The 26546-nt window shown below is 39.8% G+C and overlaps 2 protein-coding genes and 2 non-coding genes across 7 annotated transcripts; 1 reads left to right on the top strand and 3 right to left on the bottom strand.

The window, feature by feature from the left end:
* Positions 1 to 1593: 1593 nt before the first annotated feature.
* On the bottom strand, positions 1594 to 6955 carry LOC144065520 (uncharacterized). Its single transcript, XM_077588447.1, has 2 exons — positions 6641 to 6955; positions 1594 to 3958 (listed from the first exon to the last, which is right to left on the bottom strand). The coding sequence occupies exons 1-2, from the start codon at positions 6750 to 6752 to the stop codon at positions 1734 to 1736; spliced, it is 2337 nt and encodes a 778-aa protein (XP_077444573.1). The 5' UTR covers positions 6753 to 6955; the 3' UTR covers positions 1594 to 1733.
* A 3437-nt stretch (positions 6956 to 10392) lies between these two features.
* On the top strand, positions 10393 to 21148 carry LOC144065495 (uncharacterized). 4 transcript variants are annotated; one of them, XM_077588385.1, is made up of 4 exons: positions 10393 to 11047; positions 14371 to 15120; positions 18072 to 19664; positions 20028 to 21148. In XM_077588385.1, exons 1-4 carry the CDS (start codon positions 10978 to 10980, stop codon positions 20144 to 20146), a joined length of 2532 nt encoding a protein of 843 aa, XP_077444511.1. In that variant the 5' UTR covers positions 10393 to 10977; the 3' UTR covers positions 20147 to 21148. The 4 variants fall into 4 exon arrangements, with proteins under 4 accessions (XP_077444511.1, XP_077444510.1, XP_077444512.1 ...); XM_077588384.1 differs by having other exon boundaries at positions 10396 to 11047; positions 18072 to 21148; XM_077588386.1 differs by having other exon boundaries at positions 10398 to 11047; positions 14371 to 14709; positions 18072 to 21148.
* A 3064-nt stretch (positions 21149 to 24212) lies between these two features.
* On the bottom strand, positions 24213 to 24324 carry LOC144066428 (U5 spliceosomal RNA). Its single transcript, XR_013297593.1, has one exon. It is a non-coding gene; the product is annotated as a U5 spliceosomal RNA (small nuclear RNA).
* A 974-nt stretch (positions 24325 to 25298) lies between these two features.
* LOC144066396 (U2 spliceosomal RNA) lies at positions 25299 to 25488 on the bottom strand. The gene has a single exon (XR_013297568.1). It is a non-coding gene; the product is annotated as a U2 spliceosomal RNA (small nuclear RNA).
* Positions 25489 to 26546: the final 1058 nt, after the last annotated feature.

Below are 26546 nucleotides of genomic sequence, written 5' to 3' on the forward strand. Positions count from 1 at the left end.
CGAATCAGTGGGACCGCAGTCGAATATTATCAGCGTCGACGTTTCCCTCCGGAGCTTGGTTGAATGCTTTGCCAAGTGCGACTTTGGGCAATAAGCTCTCCCCCGATGAGCTTCGCATCTCGATTGCTCATCGTCTTGGTGTCAAAGTTTGTGACCCGATTCTGTGCAAATGTGGTCATTCAATAGATAGCCGAGCTCTCCACCCCTTATCCTGCCGTGTCCAAGCTGGTCGTTTCCCCCGTCACTCCAACATCAACGACATCGTTAAAGGCGCACTGTGTCAAGCTGGAGTTCCTTCAATTCTCGAACCAAGTGGTCTAGTGCGTGCAGATGAGCGAAGGCCTGACGGCTTGTCAATCTTTCCATGGAAGATGGGAAAGTGTTTGACATGGGATGTGACAGTTGTTGACACCTTTTCTCAATCCTCAATTGCTTCATCTGCAATAAAAGCCTGCTCAGCTGCGAACAAGGCAGAGTCAATGAAGTCTGTAAAATATGCACCGCTTGTTGACAGATACTTGTTCCAGCCCATAGCCTACGAAACTTCAGGTGTATGTGGGGACTCCACTTTGAAGTTTCTGCTAGAGGTAGGTTCCCGGCTCGTGGCTGTTTCAAATGAGCCACGCGAGTGTCAATGGCTGTTACAGCGCATCTCTCTAGCAGTGTGCCGCGGCAACGCATACAGTGTCCTCGACTGTGTGAAGAAGGTGTGAAGTTATGTGATGTGTCATGTTTCATTTTTTTTTTTAAATTTTTATTATTATTTTATTTTATTTATTTTATTTATGTTTTATTTGTTTTAGTGCATATTAAACAGCTTATAAATTTTTTGAAAAAAACCTTTATGGCTCAAAATGATAACTAGAAAAAAAATAAAAATATCAACATGATTCAAAAATGACACGAGGGATTCTCGTCATTTTTGCCAATTAATAGATAACATACACACACACACACACACGTTTGTTTCTTTTAAGTCTTATGAATAATTCCTTGGCAACAAACTTAGTACTATGTATTATTAAGTATTTTTAACCAATGTGTTGAACCACAAATTGAGCAAAGAAAGGGCTTTTTGCCACTGCAGGTTGTTAAGTCTTCTTTTCAGGTTCCCTTCTGTGAAAATGTTGGAACATTAACTGCACCTGGAAAAGGTTTTTGAATTGTGTAGCTTTTTAATTGGGCTGTTGTAGCGAATCTGTGGCCAGAGACTGAGCAGGAAAACATTGTTCTCCAGCGTGGGTTAATAAGTGTTTTTTAAGCTTCTCCTTTGGGAAAATGTTCGACCACAAACTGAACATGAAAATGGTTTTACAACGGTGTGGGTTCTTATGTGTATTTTTAAGCTTCCTTTCTCTGTAAATCTTTAACCACAAACTGAGCAAGCAAATGGTTTTTCACCAGTGTGGGTTCTTATGTTGATTTTTGAGTTTTCATTTTTAGAAAAGGCTTTACTCCAAACTGAACACGAAAATGGTTTTTCACCAGTGTGGGTTCTTATGTGGGCTTTTAACGTTGCCCTTTCTGTAAATGTTTTACCACTTACTGAACACAAAAATGGTTTTTCACCAGTGTGTGTTCTTGCATGACTAATTAAGGTTCCCTTCTCTATAAATATTTTACCACAAACTGAGCATGAAAATGGTTTTTCACCAGTGTGGATTCTTGTGTGCCTTTTTAAGCTTCCCTTCTTTGTGAATCTTTTACCACAAACTGAACACGAAAATGGTTTTTCACCAGTGTGTTCTTGCATGACTATTTAAATGTCCCTTCTGTGTGAATGTTTGACCACAAACTGAACATGAAAATGGTTTTTCACCAGTGTGGGTTCTTATGTGGGCTTTTAACGTTGCCCTTTCTGTAAATGTTTTACCACAAACTGAACACGAAAATGGTTTTTCACCAGTGTGTGTTCTTGCATGACTAATTAGGGTTCCCTTCTCTGTAAATATTTTACCACAAACTGAGCATGAAAATGGTTTTTCACCAGTGTGGATTCTTGTGTGCCTTTCTAAGCTTCCCTTCTTTGTGAATCTTTTACCACAAACTGAACACGAAAATGGTTTTTCACCAGTGTGTGTTCTTGCATGACTAATTAAGGTTCCCTTCACTGTAAATCTTTGACCACAAACTGAGCATGAAAATGGTTTGTCACCTGTGTGTGTTCTTGCATGACTATTTAAGTCTCTCTTCTGTGTGAATCTTTGACCACAAACTGAACACGAAAATGGTTTTTCACCCGTGTGTGTTCTTGTGTGCCTTTTTAAGTGTTGCTGTTGAGAAAAGGCTTTACCGCAAACTGAACACGAAAATGGTTTTTCACCAGTGTGGGTTCTTGTGTGGGTTTTTAAGTTTCCCTTGTCTGTGAATCCTTGACCACAAACTGAACACGAAAATGGTTTTTCACCAGTGTGGATTCTTGTGTGCCTTTTTAAGGTTCCATTCTCTGTAAATCTTTTACCACAAACTGAACACGAAAATGAATTTTCACCTGTATGTATTCTTGCATGATTATTTAAGTGTTGCTGTTGAGAAAAGGCTTTACAGCAAACTGAACACGAAAATGGTTTGTCACCTGTGTGTGTTCTTGCATGACTATTTAAGTCTCTCTTCTGTGTGAATCTTTGACCACAAACTGAACATGAAAATGGTTTTTCACCTGTGTGGGTTCTTGTGTGTATTTTTAAGTATCTCTTGTGTGTAAATGTTTTACCACAAACTGAACACGAAAATAGTTTTTCACCAGTGTGTGCTCTTGCATGACTAATTAAGCTTCCCTTCCGTGTGAATCTTTGACCACAATCTGAACACGAAAATGGTTTTTCACCAGTGTGGGTTTTTGCATGAATATTTAAGTTTCCCGTGTGTGTAAATGTTTTACCACAAACTGTACATGATAAGGGTTTCTCCCCAGTGTGGATTCTTGAGTGTATTTTTAAGTTTCCCTTCTCTGTAAATCTTTGACCACAAACTGAACACGAAAATGGTTTGTCACCTGTGTGTGTTCTTGCATGAATATTTAAGTTTCCCTTGTTTGTAAATGTTTTACCATAAACTGTACATGATATGGGTTTCTCCCCAGTGTGGCTCCTCATATGTGTTTTCAAAGTAGACTTTTTCCCAAAGGTTTTTCCACATTGAGAGCATTTCCAGAGTTTGCCGTCCTTAAGACCTTCATTGTCATAAAGCAAGTCTTCGCTTTCTGATAACGGAGCAATTAAATTGTCTGCTTCCCCTTCTGCTGAGCTGCCGTTCGGAGTCTCCGCCCCTCTGCCGGCCACGCCCAGATCATCTTCACTCTTGAAAGGCTCACCAGTTGACACAGTGACATCTTCTTCCTCCTTTTTGATTTGCTGTTGAGGGAACTCTGGCTCCTCCTCCTTAATTTGGGGTAACTTTAAGGTGTGTGCAGGCTCCGCCCCTCTGCTGGTCACGCCCAGATCCTCTTCCCTCTTCAGGTTTTCACCAAGTGACCAGGTGACATCATCTTCCTCCTTCTTTATTGGAAGTCGCTCGTCTCTCATTTGTTGTTGAGGGAACTCTGGCTCCTCCTCTTTAAATTGGGGTAATGTTAAGGTGTGTGCAGGCTCCGCCCCTCTGCTGGTCACGCCCAGATCCACTTCACTCTTGAAAGGCTCACCAGTTGACACGGTGACATCTTCTTCCTCCTTTTTGATTTTCTGTTGAGGGAACTCTGGCTCCTCTTCTTTAATTTGGGGTAATGTTAAGGTGTGTGCAGGCTCTGCCCCTCTGCTGGTCACGCCCAGATCCTCTTCCCTCTTCAGGATTTCACCAAATGACCAGCTGACATCATCTTCCTCCTTCTTGATTGGAAGTCGATTGACTCTCATTTGTTGTTGAGAGAACTCTGGCTCCTCCCCTTTGATTTGGGGGAGCTCAAGTTCCTTTTTAAGGCCAACAGACTCTTTCCCATCAGGACCAAGATATTCTCTGAAACCTGTACAGACACGAAGATAAATGATATGTTTTATAATCTGTCTATCTAACGAGAAGGCCTTTAGGTTAGACTGGGAATTTAAAGTGTTATAGTTATATTGGCGGTGGTTAGGCTCATAACATGACATTAACTTGAAATTTAACTGAAATCAACTCAAATGACTATACACACCCACACATATTCGACCACCCGGAACCATCTCATAAGATCGTGTCTCGAATTTGTCTCATATCTCAAGGAAAAAAATTCCTCGGAATTTAGCTCGTTTCTCAAATTTTCCGTAAATTGGGACACTTGTATGTCAAGGTATTCCTGTAATATGCTGGCTGCCACAGCAAATGTTTTATTAACAAGGAATAATTACAGCACTCGCGGGTGACCTGCAATGTAATAAACAGTTTGAGGAAAACAGAGTTCACCTTCAAAATTAAAGTACAATTAAGCGTGGTCGGATGATTCGCTGAAAGACGTTTCGCCGACGGACGTTTGACAGAGGGACAGGTCGCCGAATGTACGTTCCACCGAACGGTCAATCGGCCGAACGGAGCTTCCGCCGAGCGGAGGTTTCACCGGCGCGCTCGCCCCGCCCCCGGATCGTGTGTGTACAAGTTTTTCAACCTCGGCCCACTGGCCATATAAGGCCCGTTAGGATTTTTAATCCGGCCCGCCGAGTATGTAAATCATATCCCTACGGTCATCGGAGGGGTTTCTCCCCAGGAACAGTGCTTCGTGGGCGGATTTTAATGGACGGCGCCCCGCTGAATTTCTGGAGCTCCAGAAATTTTTCAAATTTGAGCCCCACACACATTGGAGGGGGTTTTTCACCGAGCAGAGTGCTCTGTGGGCGGACAGGGGTGACACATGCCCCGCTGGAATCCTGAGCACCATATTTTTTTATAAGTGTGAGCACCACATACATCGGCGGGTTTTTTTCCCCGAGCGTATCCGAAAAAACGTCTATATACGACCATTCGCCAAACTGCTCAAAATGCGTTTAATGATTAAATACAAATACTAGTTTTTGTATTTAATCATTAAACGCTGTTTTCGGCTGGATTTGACCGAATTTGAGAGCATTTTAAGCCGTTTGGCGAATGGCTCTGTTCTTAAAATGGCTGACAAGCGACGACGTTGAGCTCCGTTGTCTCACAACGCGCATCGGACAACTAGTCTGTATACACGAAGAATGTGAATTTCCTTTGTCTTCTTTTAAATAAGATACTAGTATAAAATACAATACTTGTATTGTATATCCAAATACTAGTATTTGTATTTAATCATTAGACGCAGTTTGAGCCGTTTGGCGAATGGTCGTACATATATAGAGAGACGTTTTTTTGCCTTATCGCGACGTCATCGCGACATTTTACCGAGGAATTCACTTCCCTGGGCTCGGTTCTAATGTCCAAAAAACTCCAGTATTTGTATTTGATCATTAAATGCTGTTTTAGGATGAAATTAACATGAGTGCTGTCATTATACGCCGTGTACTTGTATTTAGAAATATGCCCAGCGGGGGGCAGTACATGCCCTTATTATTGCGGCGGGGGGTGGGGGGCAGGCAGTACATGTCCTTGTTATTCCTAAATGATTGTTATCTGTAACGACCGTAAATGGCCCGCGGGCCGAGGTTGAAAAAATTGTACACACACGATCCGGGGGCGGGGCGAGCGCGCCGGCGAAACTTCCGCTCCGCGGAAGCTCCGTTCGGCCGATTGACCATTCGGTGGAACATCCATTCGGCGACCTGTCCCTCTGTCAAACGTCCGTCGGCGAAACGTCTTTCAGCGAATCATCCGAGCACCCAATTAAGAGCAAACTACACATTTCAATGTTTAAAAATGTTTTATTTTATTAAACTCAAAGGATTCTTTAATCTCATCTCATTTTCTGAACCGCTTTATCCTCATCAGAGTCATGGGGGGGTGCTGGAGCCTATCCCAGCTGACTTTGGGCCAGAGGCGGGCGGGGGCACCCCGAATTGTTGGCCAGCCAATCGCAGGGCACAACAAGACAGACAACCATTCACACTCACACTCATACCTAGGAGCAATTTAGAGTGTCCAATCAGCCTACCATGTCTTTAGAATGTGGGAGGAAGCTGGAGTACCCAGAGAAAACCCACACGCGTCAAAATAAAAAGGTTAAAAAAAAAGAAAAATAGCCTTTCTATAAATGGTCATTTTTAAAGAAACTAATGCTTTACTATACATGGTCTTTTTTATTATATAAAAAAAGCCTTACTATGCAAAGTCTATGCATGTCTTTGGAGTGTGGGAGGAAACTGAGTACCCGGAGGAAACCCACGCAGGCCTGGGGAGAACATGAAAACTCCACAAAGGTGGACTTGAACTGGATTTGAACCCAGGACCCCAGAGCTGTGAGGCCGACGCGCTAACCACTCGCTCCTCTGGGCCGCTTTTCACATTTTTAAGGACTTAAAAAAAAAAAAACTTCAGTGCTGAGTCCTAGTAGCAAGCGGAAGACATGGGAGTTGCTTCCGCTTGAAAAATAATTGAAAACATAAAAATACATTTTCCCCATAAAAAATCTGCGATGTAGTGAAATGCTGAGGGATTACTGTACTTGAATTTGCAATTGCATCGCACAAAAATAGCACTTCTACAATTACCATTAAGCCTTAATGGTTTAGGAAATATATAGATATAAAACTGGACCCACCTTCTAGTCTGTGAAGGACAACTTTTGCATGCATTATTTTGCAAAATGTCGAGTTTTCCTCGTGGAACTTTGCTGGTCTTTTCCCACACGTAAATTCTGATGGAGACGCCATTGATAGCTGCTAACTAGGCTAAGTTAAAGAGGGCGCAAAGCTTCAAAGTTCATCGACGACTTGAAGAGTTATTCCTTTGATATATGCTAACAGGCTGAGCTAAAGTAGCCCACAAAGCTTCAACGAGGTCTTGAAAATGATTTTGGCTGATATTTAAGGTCATAAAGTAGCTTAAGCTAGACACGACTGGGACCCATAGGTTAGGTTTGGTGGCGAAAACTGCGCATGCGTGGTGTCAGCGTCACTTCCTTCGATGCATTAAGTTTATAAATGTAAGAGAGTTGGAAATAGGAAATAATTATTCTTCAAATTTTCTGACATGTGGTTTGAGCAAAAAAAGGTTTGCGCAGGTTTGAATTTAATTGAAAATTAAATTAAACATAAATCACTTGAAGATCGCGTCTCAAAAGGAGGCGTCGCAAAACGCGCATGCGCAGAAAAAAATCGTCCTTGGTCATGATGCTGTTCTGTTTTGACGATTGGCATCACGGGAGAGGTAGTTCTTCATCGAAACGGTTTGAACTCGCAGGAATCAGTCTCTTATTTACGTACTGCTCTCTCTTGGTCAGGAGAAAATTTGTTTCATTCTAAATTCAGTATTCGTGGACACTGTACACAATATTTAAGACACTGTCAATCACAAGTTATCGAAGAAGCACATTTTAAGAAATTATATCAGAAAATTAGCAATTTCTCAAAGGTGTCTTAAATCCAAAAGGAAAAGTTTATTTTTTCTTTTATTTACATTATTCCCTTAATCCGGACCAACCACTAGATGTAAATTATGTATTGATTTTCCCATTTTTAACGAATATTTGCAATTTTTCCCTCCAATTTTGTTCTTTTTGTGTTTTAGTTCAATAAGTATTTTGTAAAATGTAAAAATAACTATATAGAAATATTTTCAACAAATGATTCTTCCCTTATTGAAAATAAAAGCTCAAATAAACATTGTTTTAGATCTATGAAAAATATTTAAGGCTTTATATCCAGTTCTTTAAATCCGATTTAATCTCTCTCTCTCTCGCTCTCTTGCTCTCTCCCGCTCCCTCCCGCTCCCTCTCTCCATCTCTCCCTCCCGCTCCCTCTCTCCATCTCTCCCTCCCTCACCCTCTTTGCCTCTCCGTCCGTCCCTCCCTCCCTCCCTCCCTCCCTCCCTCCCTCCCTCCCTCCCTCCCTCCCTCCCTCCCTCCCTCTCTCTCTCTCTCTCTCTCTCTCTCTCTCTCTCTCTCTCTCTCTCTCTATATATATATATATATATATATATATATATATATATATATATATATAGTTGGAATAATGATTAATACCCTTAAATTATTATTAGTAATATTTAATTAAAATTGGAAGACATCTTTCAACATAACTGCTTACAACTTGCAAGGAGAAATCACTCCCAACATGTCTTCGTTCGCAAAAGGATTCTGACGAGCGGCATACTCTTCGGTCCATTTAGCGCAGGGGTCACCAAACTACGGCCCGCCGGCACATTTGGACCGGCCCTCTGAACAATACCAGAGACGCTATCGGATTTTTTTTCTATTTGGCCTTGAAGACTGGGACGTTTTAATCTTGTGTTTGGTTCATTGCACCCCTGCTGAGCCCACAAATCATCCCAGTGAAGCGGGCTTTCGCATTGCTTCTTTGGTGACACGCGCGGGGAGTGTTTCCCTTTGATCCATGCGGGCACTTCCATCGTTGCATGCGCGAGCGGAGTGTTAGCGAGACATCTGGACGATCGCAGGTGAGGGCGGAGCCCTGGGGCCATCGCTATTGCGATGCTATTCAAGCATATAAAAACTGTGCAACCTGAACCTGTTTGAGAACGGAATAATGGCGAAAAGGTTAGTTAAGAGAAAAATTGATTCAGAATGCAGGGTATTTAACCTGCAGTGGACAAACGATAATTTTTTTGTTCAATGCAAAGAAAAGGCTGTTTGTCTCATCTGTCAAGAGACGGTGGCAGTATTCAAAGAATACAATCTTCGCCGGCACTATGAATCCCGTCACAAAGACAAGTACGATAGCGTGCAAGGCCAAACACGAGCAGACAAACTCTCAAAGCTAAAAGTTGGACAATTATCTCAGCAGACTACATTTCTACGCCAAGCTCAGCTGAACCAGGCATCCGTTCGGGCCAGCTTTCGGGTTGCTAAACTGATAGCAAGCAACGGTAAGCCTTTCACTGACTGAGAGTTTTTTAAGAAATGTATGGATGTTGTCGTGGAGGAAGTGTGTCCCGAGAAGAAAGATGCATTTAATGCCGTAAGTCTGTCGGCGAGTACAATCGCCAGACGCGTTGAAGAAATCGGGAGTAATGTATATGCCCAGCTGCAGCAGAAGACGAAAGAATTTGACTTTTTTTCATTAGCACTGGATGAAAGCACGGACGTGCAAGACACAGCGCAACTGCTCATTTTTATTCGTGGAGTTAGCGCAAACTTTGAGATTTGCGAGGATCTGGCAGCCCTCCAAAATCTCAAATGGACTACAACAGGAGAGGATATTTTTGACAAAGTGTGCCAAACCATGGAGAAGTTGGACCTGGACTGGTTAAAGCTAGCTAGCATCACGACTGACGGGGCTCCTAGCATGGTGGCTGAAACTCGCGGTCTAATAATGGGACGCATGAACCGGGAGTTGGAAAAAAGGGGTCTCATTGCCCCGCTACGAGTCCACTGCCAAATTCACCAGCAAGCACTGTGCTGCAAAATGTTGACGTGGGATTCTGTAATGACGGTTGTGGTGTCGTGCATAAACTTCAGAGCAAAGGGAGAAGATTGTGCATGGCACAACAGAAAGTTAATGTTCCATGGCTTTTTTTTTCTATGAAGAACCCAGAGAGAGTTATTTAGTTATTATTTATTTCATAAATAGTGTTATTTATTTCCTGTTTTTTTTCTGTGAAGAACTCAGAGAGGGTTATTTAGTTATTATTTATTTCATTAATAGTGTTATTATTTGTTTCCTGACTTTTTTTCTGTAAAGAACCTGGAAAGGGTTATTTGGTTGTGTGGCTTTCTGGAAAACAATACATTTTTTGAGCTCCCCTACGATCGTCACACTTTTTCTGTTACAAACTGACACCGGCCCCCCATCAGAGAAGGGAAAGGTTATGTGGCCCTCACAGGAAAAAGTTTGGGGACCCCTGATATATACTTACAATTGCTATTTAGATTGAAAAATACTTTACAACTATTTTGATGTTTCCAAATATAAATCTACACTGTGTTACTAATAATGGGGGAATAAAAACATTAGTAGAGAGAACCTTACTAGACATGGTCATTTCTTTTCAAGAAATTCTTACTATTGACACACTGTCGGCACTGTAATGAAACCGTGTTGGTCGCTCATTAGTGAACCCTGCAGTAGTTATAAAATCATTGCTGGTGAAATAAATCCTTTTTCTAAATTCCAAACGGAGTTGATAAGTAAAATAGATCAAATTCGAGTTAATTTTTTTAACTTATGTCCACATTTTGTTAACTGTTAAATCAAATGAAATAAAAGTGATTTCGTTTTGCGTCACACGATCAAAATGATTCCACACTGGGGAAAACTTAGAACGAGTTGTTCCTTTGATAAATATATCATAATTACGCAAAAGCCCATCCAACAGACATACGACACTTTGATACAGTTTATTTCTTTATACTAAACACTTTGGCCAAACGATACATTTCCTGTACCGGTCACGTGATTCTTTCTTATACTATACACGCCCCAATACGGGTTTTCTCTCTTGAACTCTCCGCACGCTATTGATTCACTAGTGTCGATCGTCCCATCACTATCAGCAAAACCCTTTTTAGCTTAGCCTAGCAGCTACCAAAGGAACAAGTCCGGGTTGTCCAAGAACTGGTTGGACCTTTGCGCACTACTTTAGCTGAGCCTAGAGGCTATCAAAGGAACAAGTCGTCGAATGCTTGTTTGTGCTTTAGCTTAATTTAGCTAGCAGCTATCAAAGAAACAAGTCACCGAAGAACTCGTTGGAGCTTTCCAGGCTAATTTAGCTTAGCCTAGCTAGCAGCTATTAAAGGAAAAAGTCGTCGAAGCGCGTGTTATGCTTTATCTTAGCTTATCTTAGCTAGCATCTATCAAAGAAACAAGACCTCAAGTCGTTGAAGAACCCGTTAAAGCTTTGCGCCCTACTTTAGCTTAGCTTATTTTAGCTAGCAGCTATCAACAAAGGCGCCGCCATCATCAGAATCCACGCGTGGAAATGCCTGCAGGAACGAAACGGCCAAAGTTCCAGGAGGAACTTTTTGACCTCAAAGGATATAGACAAGAAGGTAGGTTGACTTTTTATTTCCATTAATTCACTCAATGTTTAATGGAAAAAATACCTTTAAGGCTTAAAGGTATTCTATTGACGTAAAATTATTTTAGCATTCGTACTTTTTCACGGATTCGCACTAGCGCCGTTCGAAGAAAGACGTAATAAATGCTATTTCTATTTTAATGTGACCACTCTAGGACGGAAAGAATGGGTCTCAACGTGTTTATCCTTTAACAACGGCAGCAAACAGTAGCTTTCCATTTATTGTATCCACAGTGTATTTTTCTTTATCACGCAATGCGCGAGCGCCCCCAGAGGCCTTCAACAGTTCCTGCTACTCGCCCTCCATTTTTGGCTAAATGCTTGAGTAACATAACACTTACTTGCATGCTGTGAATTTAAAATGCAAAAAAATGAACATGCAGATGCACTAAACAACGAGAGCAGCGTTCAAACAAAGGTGTCAAAGTTGCGGCACGAGGGCCAAATCTCCGTGGTGCGGCCTGCAGAGTACTTCATTTTTCATGTTAAAATTCAAATATAATTATAAATAAATTTAATATGTACTCTTACCAACTATTTTTCTAGAAAAAACCTAACATTTTTATTTAAAAAATCTAATATTGAGTTGTTTTGTTTTAATAAAAATATAATATAAAAATAAAAAAAGTAAAAATAAGTGATTTAAACCATTTTGCTTTTTAAATTTAATTTAAATTTATTTCTCTCTCTACGAAAAACTACAAAAAAGGAAATATTTGATGGTTTCTTTAAATAAATATATCCCCAAAATAATGACAGACTAGCTTGAATAAAAGACAGTGGTGTGCCGTCAAGGCCTTCTCTGCTGGCCTAAGAAATATCTGAATCATATATTATATTTTGTCCATCAATACTTATTTAATGATTCCAAATTGTCTGTTAGCTTCCTTTCATTGCTTTCCCCCTGGTTGCACTGCTTCCAGATGTGTGTTTTCATATTGAAGCATTTAACCAATCACATTTCAGCCATTATTTGGTGGTTTTTGAAGATATTGTGCATAAGTTAAATTCAATTATTTATTTTTGTGTTACATACAGATGTGAAGTACAAAAAAAAGCTTTTCTTGTTCTCATTATTGCACTGGAACACTTGAGGAAAAAAAATGTTGCGCTTAACAAAAAATGTTTTGGTTGCCATGGGGCTAATTAATCTCGAGAAATATTTGGTAAAATGCCAAATTTTTGTTTGTTGTTTTAGCAGTCCTTCAAGGAGTTAAAGCAAATACTTCATTTATTTGAAGAAAAGTAACATTTTTAGACTGTGTCCGGATTCTACTCATTATCCATTGAAACAATTTTATGTGAAGTTGCAGCCTCTTAACTTTTTTGTGTTCACTTGCTGTGCTCTTACGTGATATTGTATTGTAAAATATTGCCTCAAGGCCTTCACAATCAATTCTGCAGGCTTTGCTCTGCTGCATTAAACAAGCGTCGATAAGACTGTTGCTTTAATCATTGAGAATTCGATTTGGTGACACCAAAGCCTTCTCGCAGGCGTAGGGATACGTCATCGCTTTCACCAACTATGATTGGCTAGTGATAGAGTAGGCAGGCCAAAGCCAGAGTGAGCCAGCCAGAGCTCACAAACTCCACCCACAATGGCTGACGGAGGAAAACAAACGGATTTGGTTGCAGATTTGCTGATGAAGCCATTTTCTAGACAGACTTTTCCAGAAAAAAATGGAAATCATTAAGAAAGGGTTGCCAACTCCGAAGTTAGCAAGCCTGTTACAACGAAGAAAAGGGTTTGTCCGCCACTTTCAGTTCGCTAACTACGAGCGCAACCCCTGGCTCACGGGCTCCGAGGAACACTGCAAATTGTATTGCTGGGAGTGCTTGTTATTTGCCACCGATCGACATGGTGTTTGGAGCAACACTGGATTAGCAAATTTGACTTGTTTAACCAAAGCAGCAACGAGACACCAAGGCACTGCCGGACACTTACAAGCAACGGTGCTCTCCAAAACATTTTGGAAAACCCGAGTGAAGTTACAGTTCAGCGAGCAAGGGCGCAGGGAAACGGAGTGCCACAACTAAAAGGTAAAGAAAAATGGGGAAATCTTAAAAAGTTTGATAGACTGTAAACTTTCATTTCGGGGACACGATGAAAGCGCTGCATCCCCAAACAAAGGAAATTAAGTGGAACTTCTTTCTCTCATTGCTGAGAGAAACACAGATTTACATTCCCACCTGTCCACTAATAAAGTGTTTAGTGGCACGTCGGGCAAAATACAAAACAACCTGATCACTGCTGTTGCTGAAGTGATGGAGGAAGCGATGAGAAGGGAACTAGAAGTACTGTTTGTTTCTATAATGGTGAATGATTCTGTGCGGTGTGCTGATGGATTTAAAGCACATCTGGATGATTTTGAATTTTGTTTTTTTCCTTCACACATTTAATGGCATTTTTGAGAATTCCGACATGCTTTTTTCAATACTACAGAACAACAAACTGGATGTGCAGTTTTGTCCTGCAAGAGTAAAGGAGTTTTGTGACCGTTGAGCGCTAGAGGGGTCAATATGAGGAAATCTACGAGGCCACAGAATGCAGTGCGGGTGCTCCAAGCGCACAAAGAGGTCAAGCGCAAGATTCTTGCGCGCACTACTACCAACTCCACGACAGGATTCTGGACAATATTACTTGCCAGACGCGGACCAGATTTCAAGAACCCGAAAGACTGAAGTTTCTTTCCCTCCTCGACCCACAGAAGTTTTGGGAATACCAGAAAACTTTCCCACATGCAGCTTTCTCCATTTTAACACAGAGCCACGGTACACTTTTCGATCTGCATCGGTCGGCTAAGAACAGAACTGATTGTAATGTATATGCCACGGATGATTTTACAGGAAAATCTCCCACTGATCTCCTTGACTTCCTTCAGCAGAAAAATCTGAGTGAGAGCATGGGGTGGCTGTACACAGTGGGTTTGACAGTGACCATCCCCATGTCCACTGCTTCTGTCGAACGGACATTTTCAGCCCTAAATAGAATCAAAACTTATGCCAGAAATACAACAGACTCGACTGTCAGCATTAGCTTTGATGGGGGGTTTGGACGAATTAATTTGTTTTTAGTTCATTTCAATGGGAAACGTTCACTCGAGTTATAAGAAGATCGACATACGAGCTCAGTCCCGAAACGAATTAGGCTCGTATGTAGAGGTACCACTGTACTGCATTGTGACTAAATGAATGTATGGCGCCCTCTCCCGTCTGGTTTCATTTCTGTGAACAAGAAATGCAGTCATTTAATAATTGGAAAATGGTTAATCATTTATCTTTGTGTCTTTGCAGGTTTCAGAAATGATCTTGGTGCTGAAGGGCAGGAGTCCGTTGACCTTGAAGGGGAAGTTGAGCTCCCCCAAATCAAAGAGGAGGAGCCAGAGTTCCCTCAACAACAAATGGGAGACGAGCAACTTCCCATCAAAAGGGAGGAAGATCATTTCATCTGGTCACTTGGTGAGTTCGTGAAGAGGGAAGATGTTCTGGGCGTGGCCAGCAGAGGAGCGGAGCCAGCAAACACCACAACATGGCCCCTAATTAAAGAGGAGGAGCCAGAGTTCCCTCAACAACAAATGGGAGACGAGCAACTTCCAATCAAAAAGGAGGAAGATCATTTCACCTGGTCACCAGGTGAGTCCGTGAAAAGGGATTGTCTGGGCGTGACCAGCAAAGGGGAGGAGCCTGCAAATGCTTCAGAATGGCCCCAAATTAAAGAGGAGGAGGCAGAGTTCTCTCAACAGTGCAAAAGAGAAGAGCAACCTCCAATCAAAAACGAGGAATGTGTCAAATGGTCAACTGGTGAGCCTTTCAAGAGTAAAGATGATCTGGACGTGGCTCACCAGAGATGTCCTCAGATGTCTCCTTTAGTAGGATTAGTCTTCAACCGTCGTGAATCCAGGCGCTCCGCCGAAAATCCTGCCCGTAAAAGGGTTTTAGACGCCGTGGCCATGGTCTTCTCCAGAGATGTCGACCAAGCGCCCGGACTCCTCCAGTATGTTGACTCCCAGGCTCGAAGGACCAAAATGATAGGTTCACCAATAGGTATTCCCAAATTCACCTTTCAACAAAAGAGGCATCTGACTTATATCCGTATTTCTTGCAAGAGAGAATCGATCCACACGCGTCTCCGGTCAAGATCATTCTGCCCACTCGATGTCTCTTGCTAATTTATTCATGAGATTTAACAACATGCATCACAGAAGTCTAAACATTTTTAGAGTCTCATAACAATTTACAGTCCTCCGATTCTTCCCAACAGAGTTTTCATGTGAAACCATCTTGAGAACCCGACGCTTCCCAAAACAATCCACAGTTCCCAAGAGCGCTTGTTGTGAACCATTTTCAGAAGCTGATGGTTCCCCAAACAATCCACAGTTCTCCAAATCTTCCCAAGAGCGCTTGTTGTGAACCGTCATGAGAAGCTGATGCTTCCCAAAACAATTCAGTTCTCTTGATGCGAACCATAGTCATTACTTTTGCAAGAGATGTATTAAAATGCATTTCATTTATGTCAATAACTCTAAAATTAAAGCAAAGCGTTCTTCATTGCAAGCACATATATAATGAATAATATTCACACACATCTATAATAATGATTAATATTCCTAATAGGCAAAGCGTTCTTTGTTGCAAGCATTTTTATAATAATGTTTAATATCCAAAATAAAGCAAAGCGTTCTTCATTGCAAGCACATTTATAATATTGATAACCCCAACAGTATCCTTATCACAAACAATGTATTTTTCGTTATTACGCAAAGAGCGAGCGCCCCCCAGAGGCATTGAAGAGTCATTCCTGATACTCGCCCTCAATTTTTGGCTGCATGCTTGAGTAACACTTACTTACATGCTGTAAAATGAAAATGTAAAAACTGAAGATGCAGATGCACTAAACAACAACCAGAGCAGCGTTCAAACAAAGGTTTCAAATTTGCGGCCTGGGGGCCAAATCTGGCCCGCTTTGACTCCGTGGTGCGGCCTGCTGTAATTATAAATAAATTGAATATGTACTCTTTTACCCACTATTTTTTTCCCCCCAAAACTTTTTTGATGAAAAAATCTGAGTTTTTTTGTTTTGTTTTAATAAAAATATAATATAAAAATGTAAAAATAAATGATTTAAACCATTTTGCTTTTTAAATTTAATTTTAATTTATTTTTCTCTCTGAAAAACTACAAAAAAGGAAATATTTAATGGTTTCTTTAAATAAAAATCCCCCAAATAAGCTAGCTAGCTACTGAATAAATGATAATACTTTTTTGATGCCTCCCCTTTGGTGAAAGCATTGAAACTGAATTAAAATCTTAAACATAAAACAGAAAGTTTTCAATTAAAAGGCTCCAAAAAAGATTTTGGCAAATTTTAAGGGCCTACCATCAACGGTGAAGATACTTTACACCCCACTAGTCCTTTTCTTTGTAAAAATACACCCAAAAAACAGTTTTAAACACATTTGGCTGTTGACGAGAATACAACAGTGGTAAGTACAGTGGTATCTCGACATACGAGCCCCCCACCTTTCGAGCATTTCGAGATACGAGTAAAATTTCTAGCAAATAATTATCTCTAGATACGAGACAAATTTTGAGATACGAGAAAGCCAGGTGGCCAAGACATGAGAGGCTGTTTCTGATCTTAATGCACTTAACTCTTTTTTTGCCACATCTCTTTCGTGCATAACAAATATCTACGAGTACTGGGTGGAGCGTTGCATTTTTTCAGTGTTTTTTCCCATCACTCAGCGCAAAAAGCGTAGCGATCGCTAGCACGAGTAGTATATATTACTTCTCGTTGACAAGTGGTCGTACGTTATCCTATTGTGAGGACATTTGTGTGCATCATTTTGGGAATATTTTGAAGGGAAGACAAAAGCAAACAACCCTTGATGCGCCAACCCGGCCGGGAGAAAGTTTAGTGTAAGGTTAGATTAAACTTATTTTTGAGTGTCTGCATCGTAATCCAGATCATTTAAATTTGTTTATGTTATATTACGATTCACCGGTGCAAAAAGTCTCCCCCGCATAACCCGCCCCCCTTTATGTCCCTCTCTCTCTCTACCCTACGCGAAATCCGTCTAATTTTAGTTCTATAAAACACATTTTAGTAATATTAAACCACTAGTTATGTGTTACTTTGTTAACAGATGGCAAATTAGAAGAAATAAAACATTTTTCCAATCCAATATCCTGTTTTTGGTGTTTTTTCAGAGGGTTGGAACAAATTAATTTGTTTTTAGTTCATTTCAATGGGAAACGTTCGTTCGAATTACGAGAATATCGAAATACGAGCTCTGTCCCGGAACGAATTAAGCTCGTATCTCGAGGTACCACTGTACAATATTTTGCATGTGTGAAGACGTTATTGGTCCAAAAAGTTTGTAGTAAAGCCTTTTCTCAAAATGAACTACTTAAAAGGCCACACAAGAACACCCACTGGTGAAAATCCATTTTCTTGCTCAGTTTGTTAGTCAAACATTTACAATGAAGGGAAGTTTAAAAATACACACAAGAACCCACACTGGTGAAAAACATTTTCATGCTCAATTTGTGGTCAATATTTTCCGCATCAGCAATATTTAAAATCTCACACAAGAATCCATACTGGTGAAAAACCATTTACCTGCTCATAAAATTATGCGATTAAAAAAATTACATTACTTATTTTTGCATCACTCGAACCGGAAGCTGTTCGGTGACATTAGGTCAGCGTGAAAAATTAGATTTTGGAATAATTTTGGAGGTTTATGTGATGAATAACAATAAATGAAAAGGATAAAATATGTTAAATAATCAACATAATCTGAATGTCACCACTATTTTGTCTTTAAATTGTGTACCGGATGACTGGATCAAACCTAAAACGTGACTTTTCTGGCATACATTATTGCAAAATAATCAACCATGCTGTGATAATAAACTTGTAAAATTAAGAAAAAAAAATTGCCCATTTTTGGCTACATGTAGTGATACATATTATTTTTTTGTCTTTGCAGGCTTCAGGGAAAATCTAAGTCCTGATGGGCAAGAGTTTGTTGGCCTTAAAGAGCTCCCCCAAATCAAAGAGGAGGAGCCAGGGTTCCCTCAACAACAAATGAGAGAAGAGCAACTTCCAATCCAAAAGGAGGAAGATGATGTCACCTGGTCACCTGGTGAGGCCTTGACTAGGCAAGATGATCTGGGCGAGGCCAGTGGAGGGGCGGAGCTTGCAAACACCTCATCATGGCCCCAATTTAAAGAGGAGGAGCCAGAGTTCTCTCAACAGTGCAAAAGAGAAGAGCAACATCCAATCAAAAACGAGGAATGTGTCAAATGGTCAACTGGTGAGCCTTTCAAGAGTGAAGATGATCTGGGCATGGCCAGTGGGGGAGCGGAGCCTCTGAACGGCAGCTCAATGGAAGGATGGCGAGCAGAAAATTTAATTGCTCCTTTGTCAGATGGCAACGACTTGCTTTTTGACGATGATGATGTTGAAGGTGTTAAGAAAAATCCCAGTGGCGACAAACTCTGCAAATGCTTTCAGTGTGGGAAAACTTTTAGGCAAAAGTCTTCTTTGAAAACACATATGAGGAGCCACACTGGGGAGAAACTCTTATCATGTACAGTTTGTGGTAAAACATTTACACACAAGGGAAAATTTAAAATGCACAGAAGAACACACACTGCTGAAAAACCATTTTCGTGTTCAGTTTGCGGTAAAGCCTTTTCTCAAAATGAATCCTTAAAAACCCACACAAGAACCCACACAGGTGAAAAGCCATTTTCGTGTTCAGTTTGTGGTCAAAGATTCACACAGAAGGGACACTTAATTATTCATGCAAGAACACACACTGGTGAAAAACCATTTTCGTGTTCAGTTTGTGGTCAGACATTTGCAAACAAGGATAAATTAAATATTCACACCCGAACCCACACTGGTGAAAAACCATTTTCATGCTCAGTTTGTGGTCAAGGATTCACAGACAAGGGAAACTTAAAAAACCACACAACAACCCACACAGGTGAAAAACCATTTTCGTGTTCAGTTTGTGGTCAAAGATTCACACGAAAGGAAAACTTAAAAACCCACACAAGAACCCACACAGGTGAAAAGCCATTTTCGTGTTCAGTTTGTGGTCGAAGATTCTTACACAAGAAAAGCTTAAAAACCCACACAAGATCCCACATTGGTGAAAAACCATTTTCGTGCTCATTTTGTAGTCAAACATTCACAGATAAGGCAAACTTAAAAACCCACACAAGAACCCACACAGGTGAAAAGCCATTTTCGTGTTCAGATTGTGGTCAAGGATTCACACAGAAGGGACACTTAATTAGTCATGCAAGAACACACACTGGTGAAAAACCATTTTTGTGTTCAGTTTGTAGTCAAGGATTCACACAGAAGGGACATTTAATTGGTCATGCAAGAACACACACTGGTGAAAAACCATTTTCATGCTCAGTTTGTTGTCAAGGATTCACAGACAAGGGAAACTTAAAAGCCCACACAAGAACCCACACAGGTGAAAAACCATTTTCGTGTTCAGTTTGTGGTCAAAGATTCACACGGAATGGAAGATTAATTAGTCATGTAAGAACACACACAGGTGAAAAGCCATTTTCCTGTTCAGTTTGCGGTAAAGCCTTTTCTCAAAATGATTCCTTAAAAATCCACATAAGAACCCACACCACTGGTGAAAAACCATTTTTGTGTTCAGTTTGTGGTCAAAGATTCACACGGAAGGGACATTTAAATAGTCATGCAAGAACACACACAGGTGAAAAACCATTTTCGTGCTCATTTTGTAGTCAAACATTCACATATAAGGCAAACTTAAAATCCCACACAAGAACCCACACAGGTGAAAAGCCATTTTTGTGTTCAGTTTGTGGTCAAAGATTCACACATAAGGGAACCTTAATTAGTCATGCAAGAACACACACAGGTGAAAAACCATTTTCGTGTTCAGTTTGTGGTCAAACATTTTCCCGAAGGAGAAACTTAAAAGAACACTTATTAACCCATACTGGAGAACAATGTTTTCCTGCTCAGTCTGTGGCCACAGATTCGCTACAACAGCCCAATTAAAAAGCTTTACAATTCAAAAACCTTTTCCAGGCGTAGTTAATGTTCCAACATTTTCACATAAGGGAACCTGAAAAGAAGACTTAACAACCCACGCAGGAAAAAAGCCTTTTTTTGCTCAATTTGTAACAGGAATATCTTAAAAACACAATTACCCACATCGGTCAGAAACCCTTTTCCTGCTCAACTTCTTGCCAGAGATTTATTTAGTCCCAAGGATAGACTTAAAAGACACGTGTTGTGTTAAGCAGTGAGTGGCCAATGACAGCTTTGCTTGCTTTATCAATTTCGGTATGAAATATCATTGTAATCGAAGTATAATTGTGTTTTGCATTCTGAAAATCTTGTTTACAGTTTTTAATGTGTAATATCGATCCACACGATTCAAGTGCAGTAGTACCTTAAGATACGAGTTTACTGCGGGATCGAGCTAGTATGTCAATTTACTCGTATCTCAAGTCAATTCTTCCCATAGAAATGAACAAAAACAAATTAATCCATTTCCATCCTAAAAAAAAACACCAAAATTGGTTCTAATTTACCACCGACTCACAATAGGGAACCATCTGGTATGTTCATATCTCAAATTTGTCTCGTATCTCAAGGCAAAATATTTGCTCAGAATATTCCTCGTATCTCAAATTTCTTGTATGTTGGAACACTTGTATGTCAAGGTATTACTGTATAAGAAAAGTGAGTGTCGTACAAGATTGTATTTACTTACGAAATGATAGAGCCTAAATTAGGGAATTACAAAGTGAATAATAAATAATGTGATCTAAATATGGAAAATATGTGTTCACAGTTAAAGACGTGCCTAAGAAATTTGAAAAGTTGCAGTTTTTGTCTATTGAATTTGCTAGCATATTGAGTGTTATTCAAACATGATACATTTTAATGAAAATAATTGATATATTGAATTTAGGATCTAAGAAACATTAGTAGAAATATGGTGTGAAAGACAATTAATTTGCTGAAAATCAATAAATTAGTACAATGTCCTTATACTTTTGTCATATTAGAAGATGAATCACGTTTTTAAACCGATTTAACGTGATATCTTTGGTAGTTCCAATAAAGCTCTCTTTTTGGTGAAAAATACTTTTTGGGTCTTTTTGTTGACAAAATCAGCCCTCCAAATTCAAAGGTGACAAAAAAAGAGAAGCGTTATTTGCTAAGATTTAAAACTAAGAGGAAAATGAATACATTAATTTGAACAATTTGACAAATTAATATGTAAAAGATTGTTTTCTTTCTACAGGTGTTAAAATACGTAAACTTCATGTCTGAAATTAACGGTAAATTATTTTTATCTTTTTGATGTTGAAGGGGATGATTGGCAGAAATGTAACTAGATTTTTCTTTTATGTGTAACTATTGGAAAAACTGAGTAAGAAAGTTTTATAGGAGATGATAAATGAACTACAAAGGGAATGTAATGTTAAATGTTTGCAAAAAACTACTAGATTGGGGTATTATTCATTTTAAACAACTGCGCGATACACGTTATTGAATGAATTTGGAGTTCTTGATTTTCATGCATTTTATGTGGCTTAATTGCTGTAAAGCAGTGGTCACCAAACTACGGCCCGCGGGCCGGATACGGCCCTTCAGCACATTTGGCCCGGCCCTCTGAACAATACCAGAGACGCTATCGGATTTTTTTCCTATTTGGCCTTGAAGACTGGGACGTTTTAATCTTGTGTTTGGTTCATTGCACCCCCGCTTAGCCCACAAATCATCAAAGTGAAGTGGGGCTTCACATTGCTTCTTTGGTGACACGCGTGGGGAGAGTGTTTCCCTTTGATGCATGCGGGCACGTCCACCGGTGCATGCGCGAGCAGTGTTACCGAGACATCTGGACGATCGCAGGAGAGGGCGGAGCCCTGGGACCATCGCAGACTGTTCAAGCATATAAAAACTGCAACCTGTTTGAGAATTGTTCTTTTTGACCCACAGCGGTGGAGGGGAGCAACTCTGAATTGGATTTATATATTAGGAATAAATATCTTCTATGAAGAACCCAGAGAGAGTTATTCAGTTATTATTTATTTCCTAAATAGTTTTATTTCTTTCCTGTTTTTTCAGTGAAGAACTCAGAGAGGGTTATTTAGTTATTATTTATTTCATTAATAGTGTTATTATTTGTTCCCTGACTATTTTTTCTGTAAAGAACCTGGAAAGGGTTATTTGGTTTTGTGGCTTTCTGGAAAACAATAACAAATTTAAGCTCCCCTACGATCGTCACACTTTTTCTGTTACAAACTGACACCGGCCCCCCATCAGAGAAGGGAAAATGTATGTGGCCCTCACAGGAAAAAGTTTGGGGACCCCTGCTGTAAAGGGTACAGGCTTAATATATTAATCCTTGCGAACAGGGGGGAGATGGTGGTTCAATTCTATTTAAAAATATACATTTATTCATTTGTTTCTGAATGTGAATGTAACTATTGCAGGGAACGAGAGCCCTTTTTTGTGTGCCAGGCCGGAGAGGTGGGTTTTTTTAACTCCTGTGAATAATCCAGCTTGGTTTTCCATTTGTATTTTTTTCCTTTTTTTTTAGGTTACCCAGGCTTTCTATTGTTTTGGAATCCAGTCTACCTTGTTATGTTCACTTGTGAGAAGTAAGTAAAGTTTGTATATGGAGGAAGCCAGTCTAGCTATTTATTACAGTACAGTAATACCTCGACATACGAGCAATTTGAGATACGAGTAAAATTTCTAGCAAATATATATCTTGAGATATGAGACAAATTTTGATATACGAGCATACAGCGGACCCGAGAGGCTGCTCATAAGAACATCATGGGCACTGTCTTTCCCGTCGCAAGGCCCTCGTGTAATGTCTCCACGAGCACTGGCCAAAGCGTTGCATTTTTTCAGGGATTTTTTTTTCCCGTTAGCCAATGCGAATGGCGGAGGAGTTTGCTCGATAATACGAGAGGAGTATACTACTTCTCGTTGGCAAATGGTCCTGTGTTATCCTATTGTGAGGACATTTGTGTGCATCATTTTGGGAATATTTTGAAGGGAAGACAAAATCAAACAACTGTCAATATTGACTGGCAAATAGAGCCAACACGGGAGAAGAAAGGTATCAAATGTCAAACAAAATTAGAATTAAGTTTAGTGTTAGGTTCGATTAAACTTATTTGTGAGTGTGTCTGCATCGTAATCCAAGTTTATTTAAATTAGTTTGTTATGTTACGAGCGTGTTGCCGTGCAAAAAGTATCTCTGTCTAATTTTACTACTATTAAACACATTTTAGTACTATTAAACCACTAGTTATTTGTTACTTTGTTAATAGATGGTGAATTAGAACAAATAAAAATGTTTCTCCAATCCAATATCCTGTTTTTGGTGTTTTTTTTAGAGGCTTGGAATAAATTAATTTGTTTTTAGTTCATTTCAATGGGAAACGTTCGTTCGAGTTACGAGAATATCGACATGCGAGCTCAGTCCCGGAACAAATTATGCTCGTTTGGAGTATCCTACTTGACGATGGAGCCCATCCCCCACACAGTTCCTGTTGTTTTGTTTAGTCGGATATGCACTTTGCTACTAACATCTAGTGTTGTGCAGAACATTAATGGAGTCATTAAAAAATTGCATGAATCTGCTAATTGGGGTTAGTCATAATTTTAAATCGTGTGATAATTTTTTGTTCTTAGTTTGTCAAGATAATGATTTTAAACAAAAAAAGTCTGAACAAAGGCACGAATCAAAATACAACTAGAACAAAATAGCACTTCTCTACAAATCACATTTTTATAATGTCTAACAAAATTATGGTTCACAAATTGAAAACCAAATACTAGACGGTATTTTTTTTAAATACAAAGTTCAAAAGGGAAACGGACACCTGAAAACCGCCTCGTCAGAATAATATAGATTAAAACACGCAGGAATTAACATCAACATGTACATATTACTTTTACTTCATTGAACAAAGTCAGATGCTTGAGGACGTAAACAGTCTGCAATAATTCAAGCAGTGAAATTGTGTGAAAAAAACTTTAACCCAGATTAATATTAAATACTACATATTTAGTTGAGACAGAAACAGGAAGCTTTGCTATCACAGAGCATCAAAGATTTGATTGAAAATCTTATTGTTCCTCTCCACGTAAATCTTTAGTAAAAGGCAAAAGATTTGTGCGATTTGAAGAGAAGCAAGAGTGTATTGATGAAGAATTGACAGAACAAACTACGTCTATCTCCGCAATAGTAGTTTAATACAGGCTAAAGCACTAAAAACTAGTGCGTGGTTCCAATACATTGAGCAGCCAATCACATTGCAGAAGCTGTATTATGCAGCCAATCACGTTTCAGCACCTGTATTAGGCAGCCAGGGGATTGGAGAGCGTTGTGATATAATATGATCCAGGGCATACGTGCATCCTTTGGGTGTAAATGGGTTGGACTTGATGGTGTAGTGAAATTAGTAATTATACCAAATGATCCAAAATGGAGTTGGGATTATGGGCCCGAGCCCGCCTCTCTCACAGACTTTAAAAAAAAAAAAGATGTTTATAACAATGTATAATAAAACGATGTGTTCACTAAACTAACAATACTTGTGATAAAATAAATAATTTGGATTAAACAGGAGTTGCAGAGCCAGAGCATGCTTTAAGCACGTCACGTGAAGGCTGCCTGCCCTCTTAATAATCTTCCCGTCCGCAAGTCCGCATCTATTTTGACCTGGTATCCCCAATATGGGGGAGCAAGAAGTTAAGGATAAACTACAGACAGGAGAAGTGAAATGACAAATGCACCGGTAAAAGTGAGGTGTGGAAGAGCTTCAAATTGATTGTTGAATATGCTACAGAAACTTACGTTGGTTTCGCTGAATGTAGTCAATGTGGCGTTTTGCTTTCATATTACAGCAAAACCTCGACGCTGAGCAGTCATTTAAACAAGCTGTACTGGCAAAAATGATTATTGTTAAACCTATATATTATTATATAAGATGTGAATGTTTATACAGTCTTGTTTAGCTTAGATTTTGTTACAAAAGAAAGGCTTTAATTTGTTAATTTTAATCAACCCTCATCCTCATGCATAATATATGAAATTTCAGATTCGCTTCTGTCGTTTCAATCATTAAACTTAGGAATTTCAAGAGTAAGTATATGTATTTTGACAAATAGAGAGGGTTGCATCTCTCATGAGATACTGCAATACCAGGATGATGCATGGAGTGGAAGGAGCAATCTCCTATTCCATCACCTAGTCCCAAATATCAATTCAATATATGGTCCCCATTTAGGAGACATAACAGCTATTAAACAGATAAGAACAGATACTACACTTGATCTTAGTCAAAAGGCCGAGAAGCGATATTCCTTAAACAGGCGCAAAGGACAACTTCATTCCAGATAATTCAACCTAAAATAGTGGAAACACACGTCGGATGTCAATAGTAAAATACATTTACGTATGCAACAAACTGCAACGATACACGTTTAGTTTGATAACAGGGAAACTCATCTCATCCCATTTTCTGAACCGCTTTATCCTCATTATGGTTTGCAGGGGGTGCTGGAGCCAATCCCAGCTGTCTCCGGGCCAGAGGCGGAGGATACCCTGAATCGGTGGCCAGCCGATCGCAGGGCACAAGGAGACGGACAACCATGCACACTCACACCCATACTCAAACCCACGCAGGCCCAGGGAGAACATGCAAACTCCACACAGATGGAGATGATCTGGATTTGAACCCAGGACCCCAGAGCTGTGAGACCGACACGGTTATCACTTGCACCACTGGGCCGCATACCTGAAAATGCCTGCATTTACTTTAGTATTACCACACTTAAAATATAAAAATTCTCTGAATTCTTTAACAACATTGTTCTACCGTGGCTATGCAAAAATGAGTCTCATAAAAATCATTATGATTAAAGCGAAAATAGAGGTGCTGTCGGCAACACAGTAGTGTGCAAACTCGACACTTCTATTAGTGTGTTTGGGACTCAGCTCTCTCACCAGTGGTTTTCTCATTTTAGTTTCCAGGTTAGTGAGAAGCCATAAGCACTCCAACTAAAGAACCATTAATATCTCATGACATATTGGCAGTGTTGGGATGTGAACCCACGCCTCCTGAGAGACTGAAGCCTAATTGCAGCGCCTTGGACCGCTCTGCCACACTACCTTAATTAAAGTAAACCCGAGGGTTTTACAAAGGTAAAGCAATCTCTTTCTGATCCGTGATGGTGCAGTGGTAAATTGTGAAATAACCTTAAAACCCTTATATTTTAATATTAAAATGTGTTATTTGTTGCTTGCAATAAGCTCAAACACATATGTAACATTTAAATGTTCTTAACATTTACCTAACTTTTTCTCAAAATGCAGCTTTTCGATTTAGTGTCACGCTGTGGCATTTAGAGACCAAAT

This window comes from Stigmatopora argus, chromosome 20 (assembly GCF_051989625.1).
Source record: "Stigmatopora argus isolate UIUO_Sarg chromosome 20, RoL_Sarg_1.0, whole genome shotgun sequence".
Taxonomy (NCBI): Eukaryota; Metazoa; Chordata; class Actinopteri; order Syngnathiformes; family Syngnathidae; genus Stigmatopora; species Stigmatopora argus.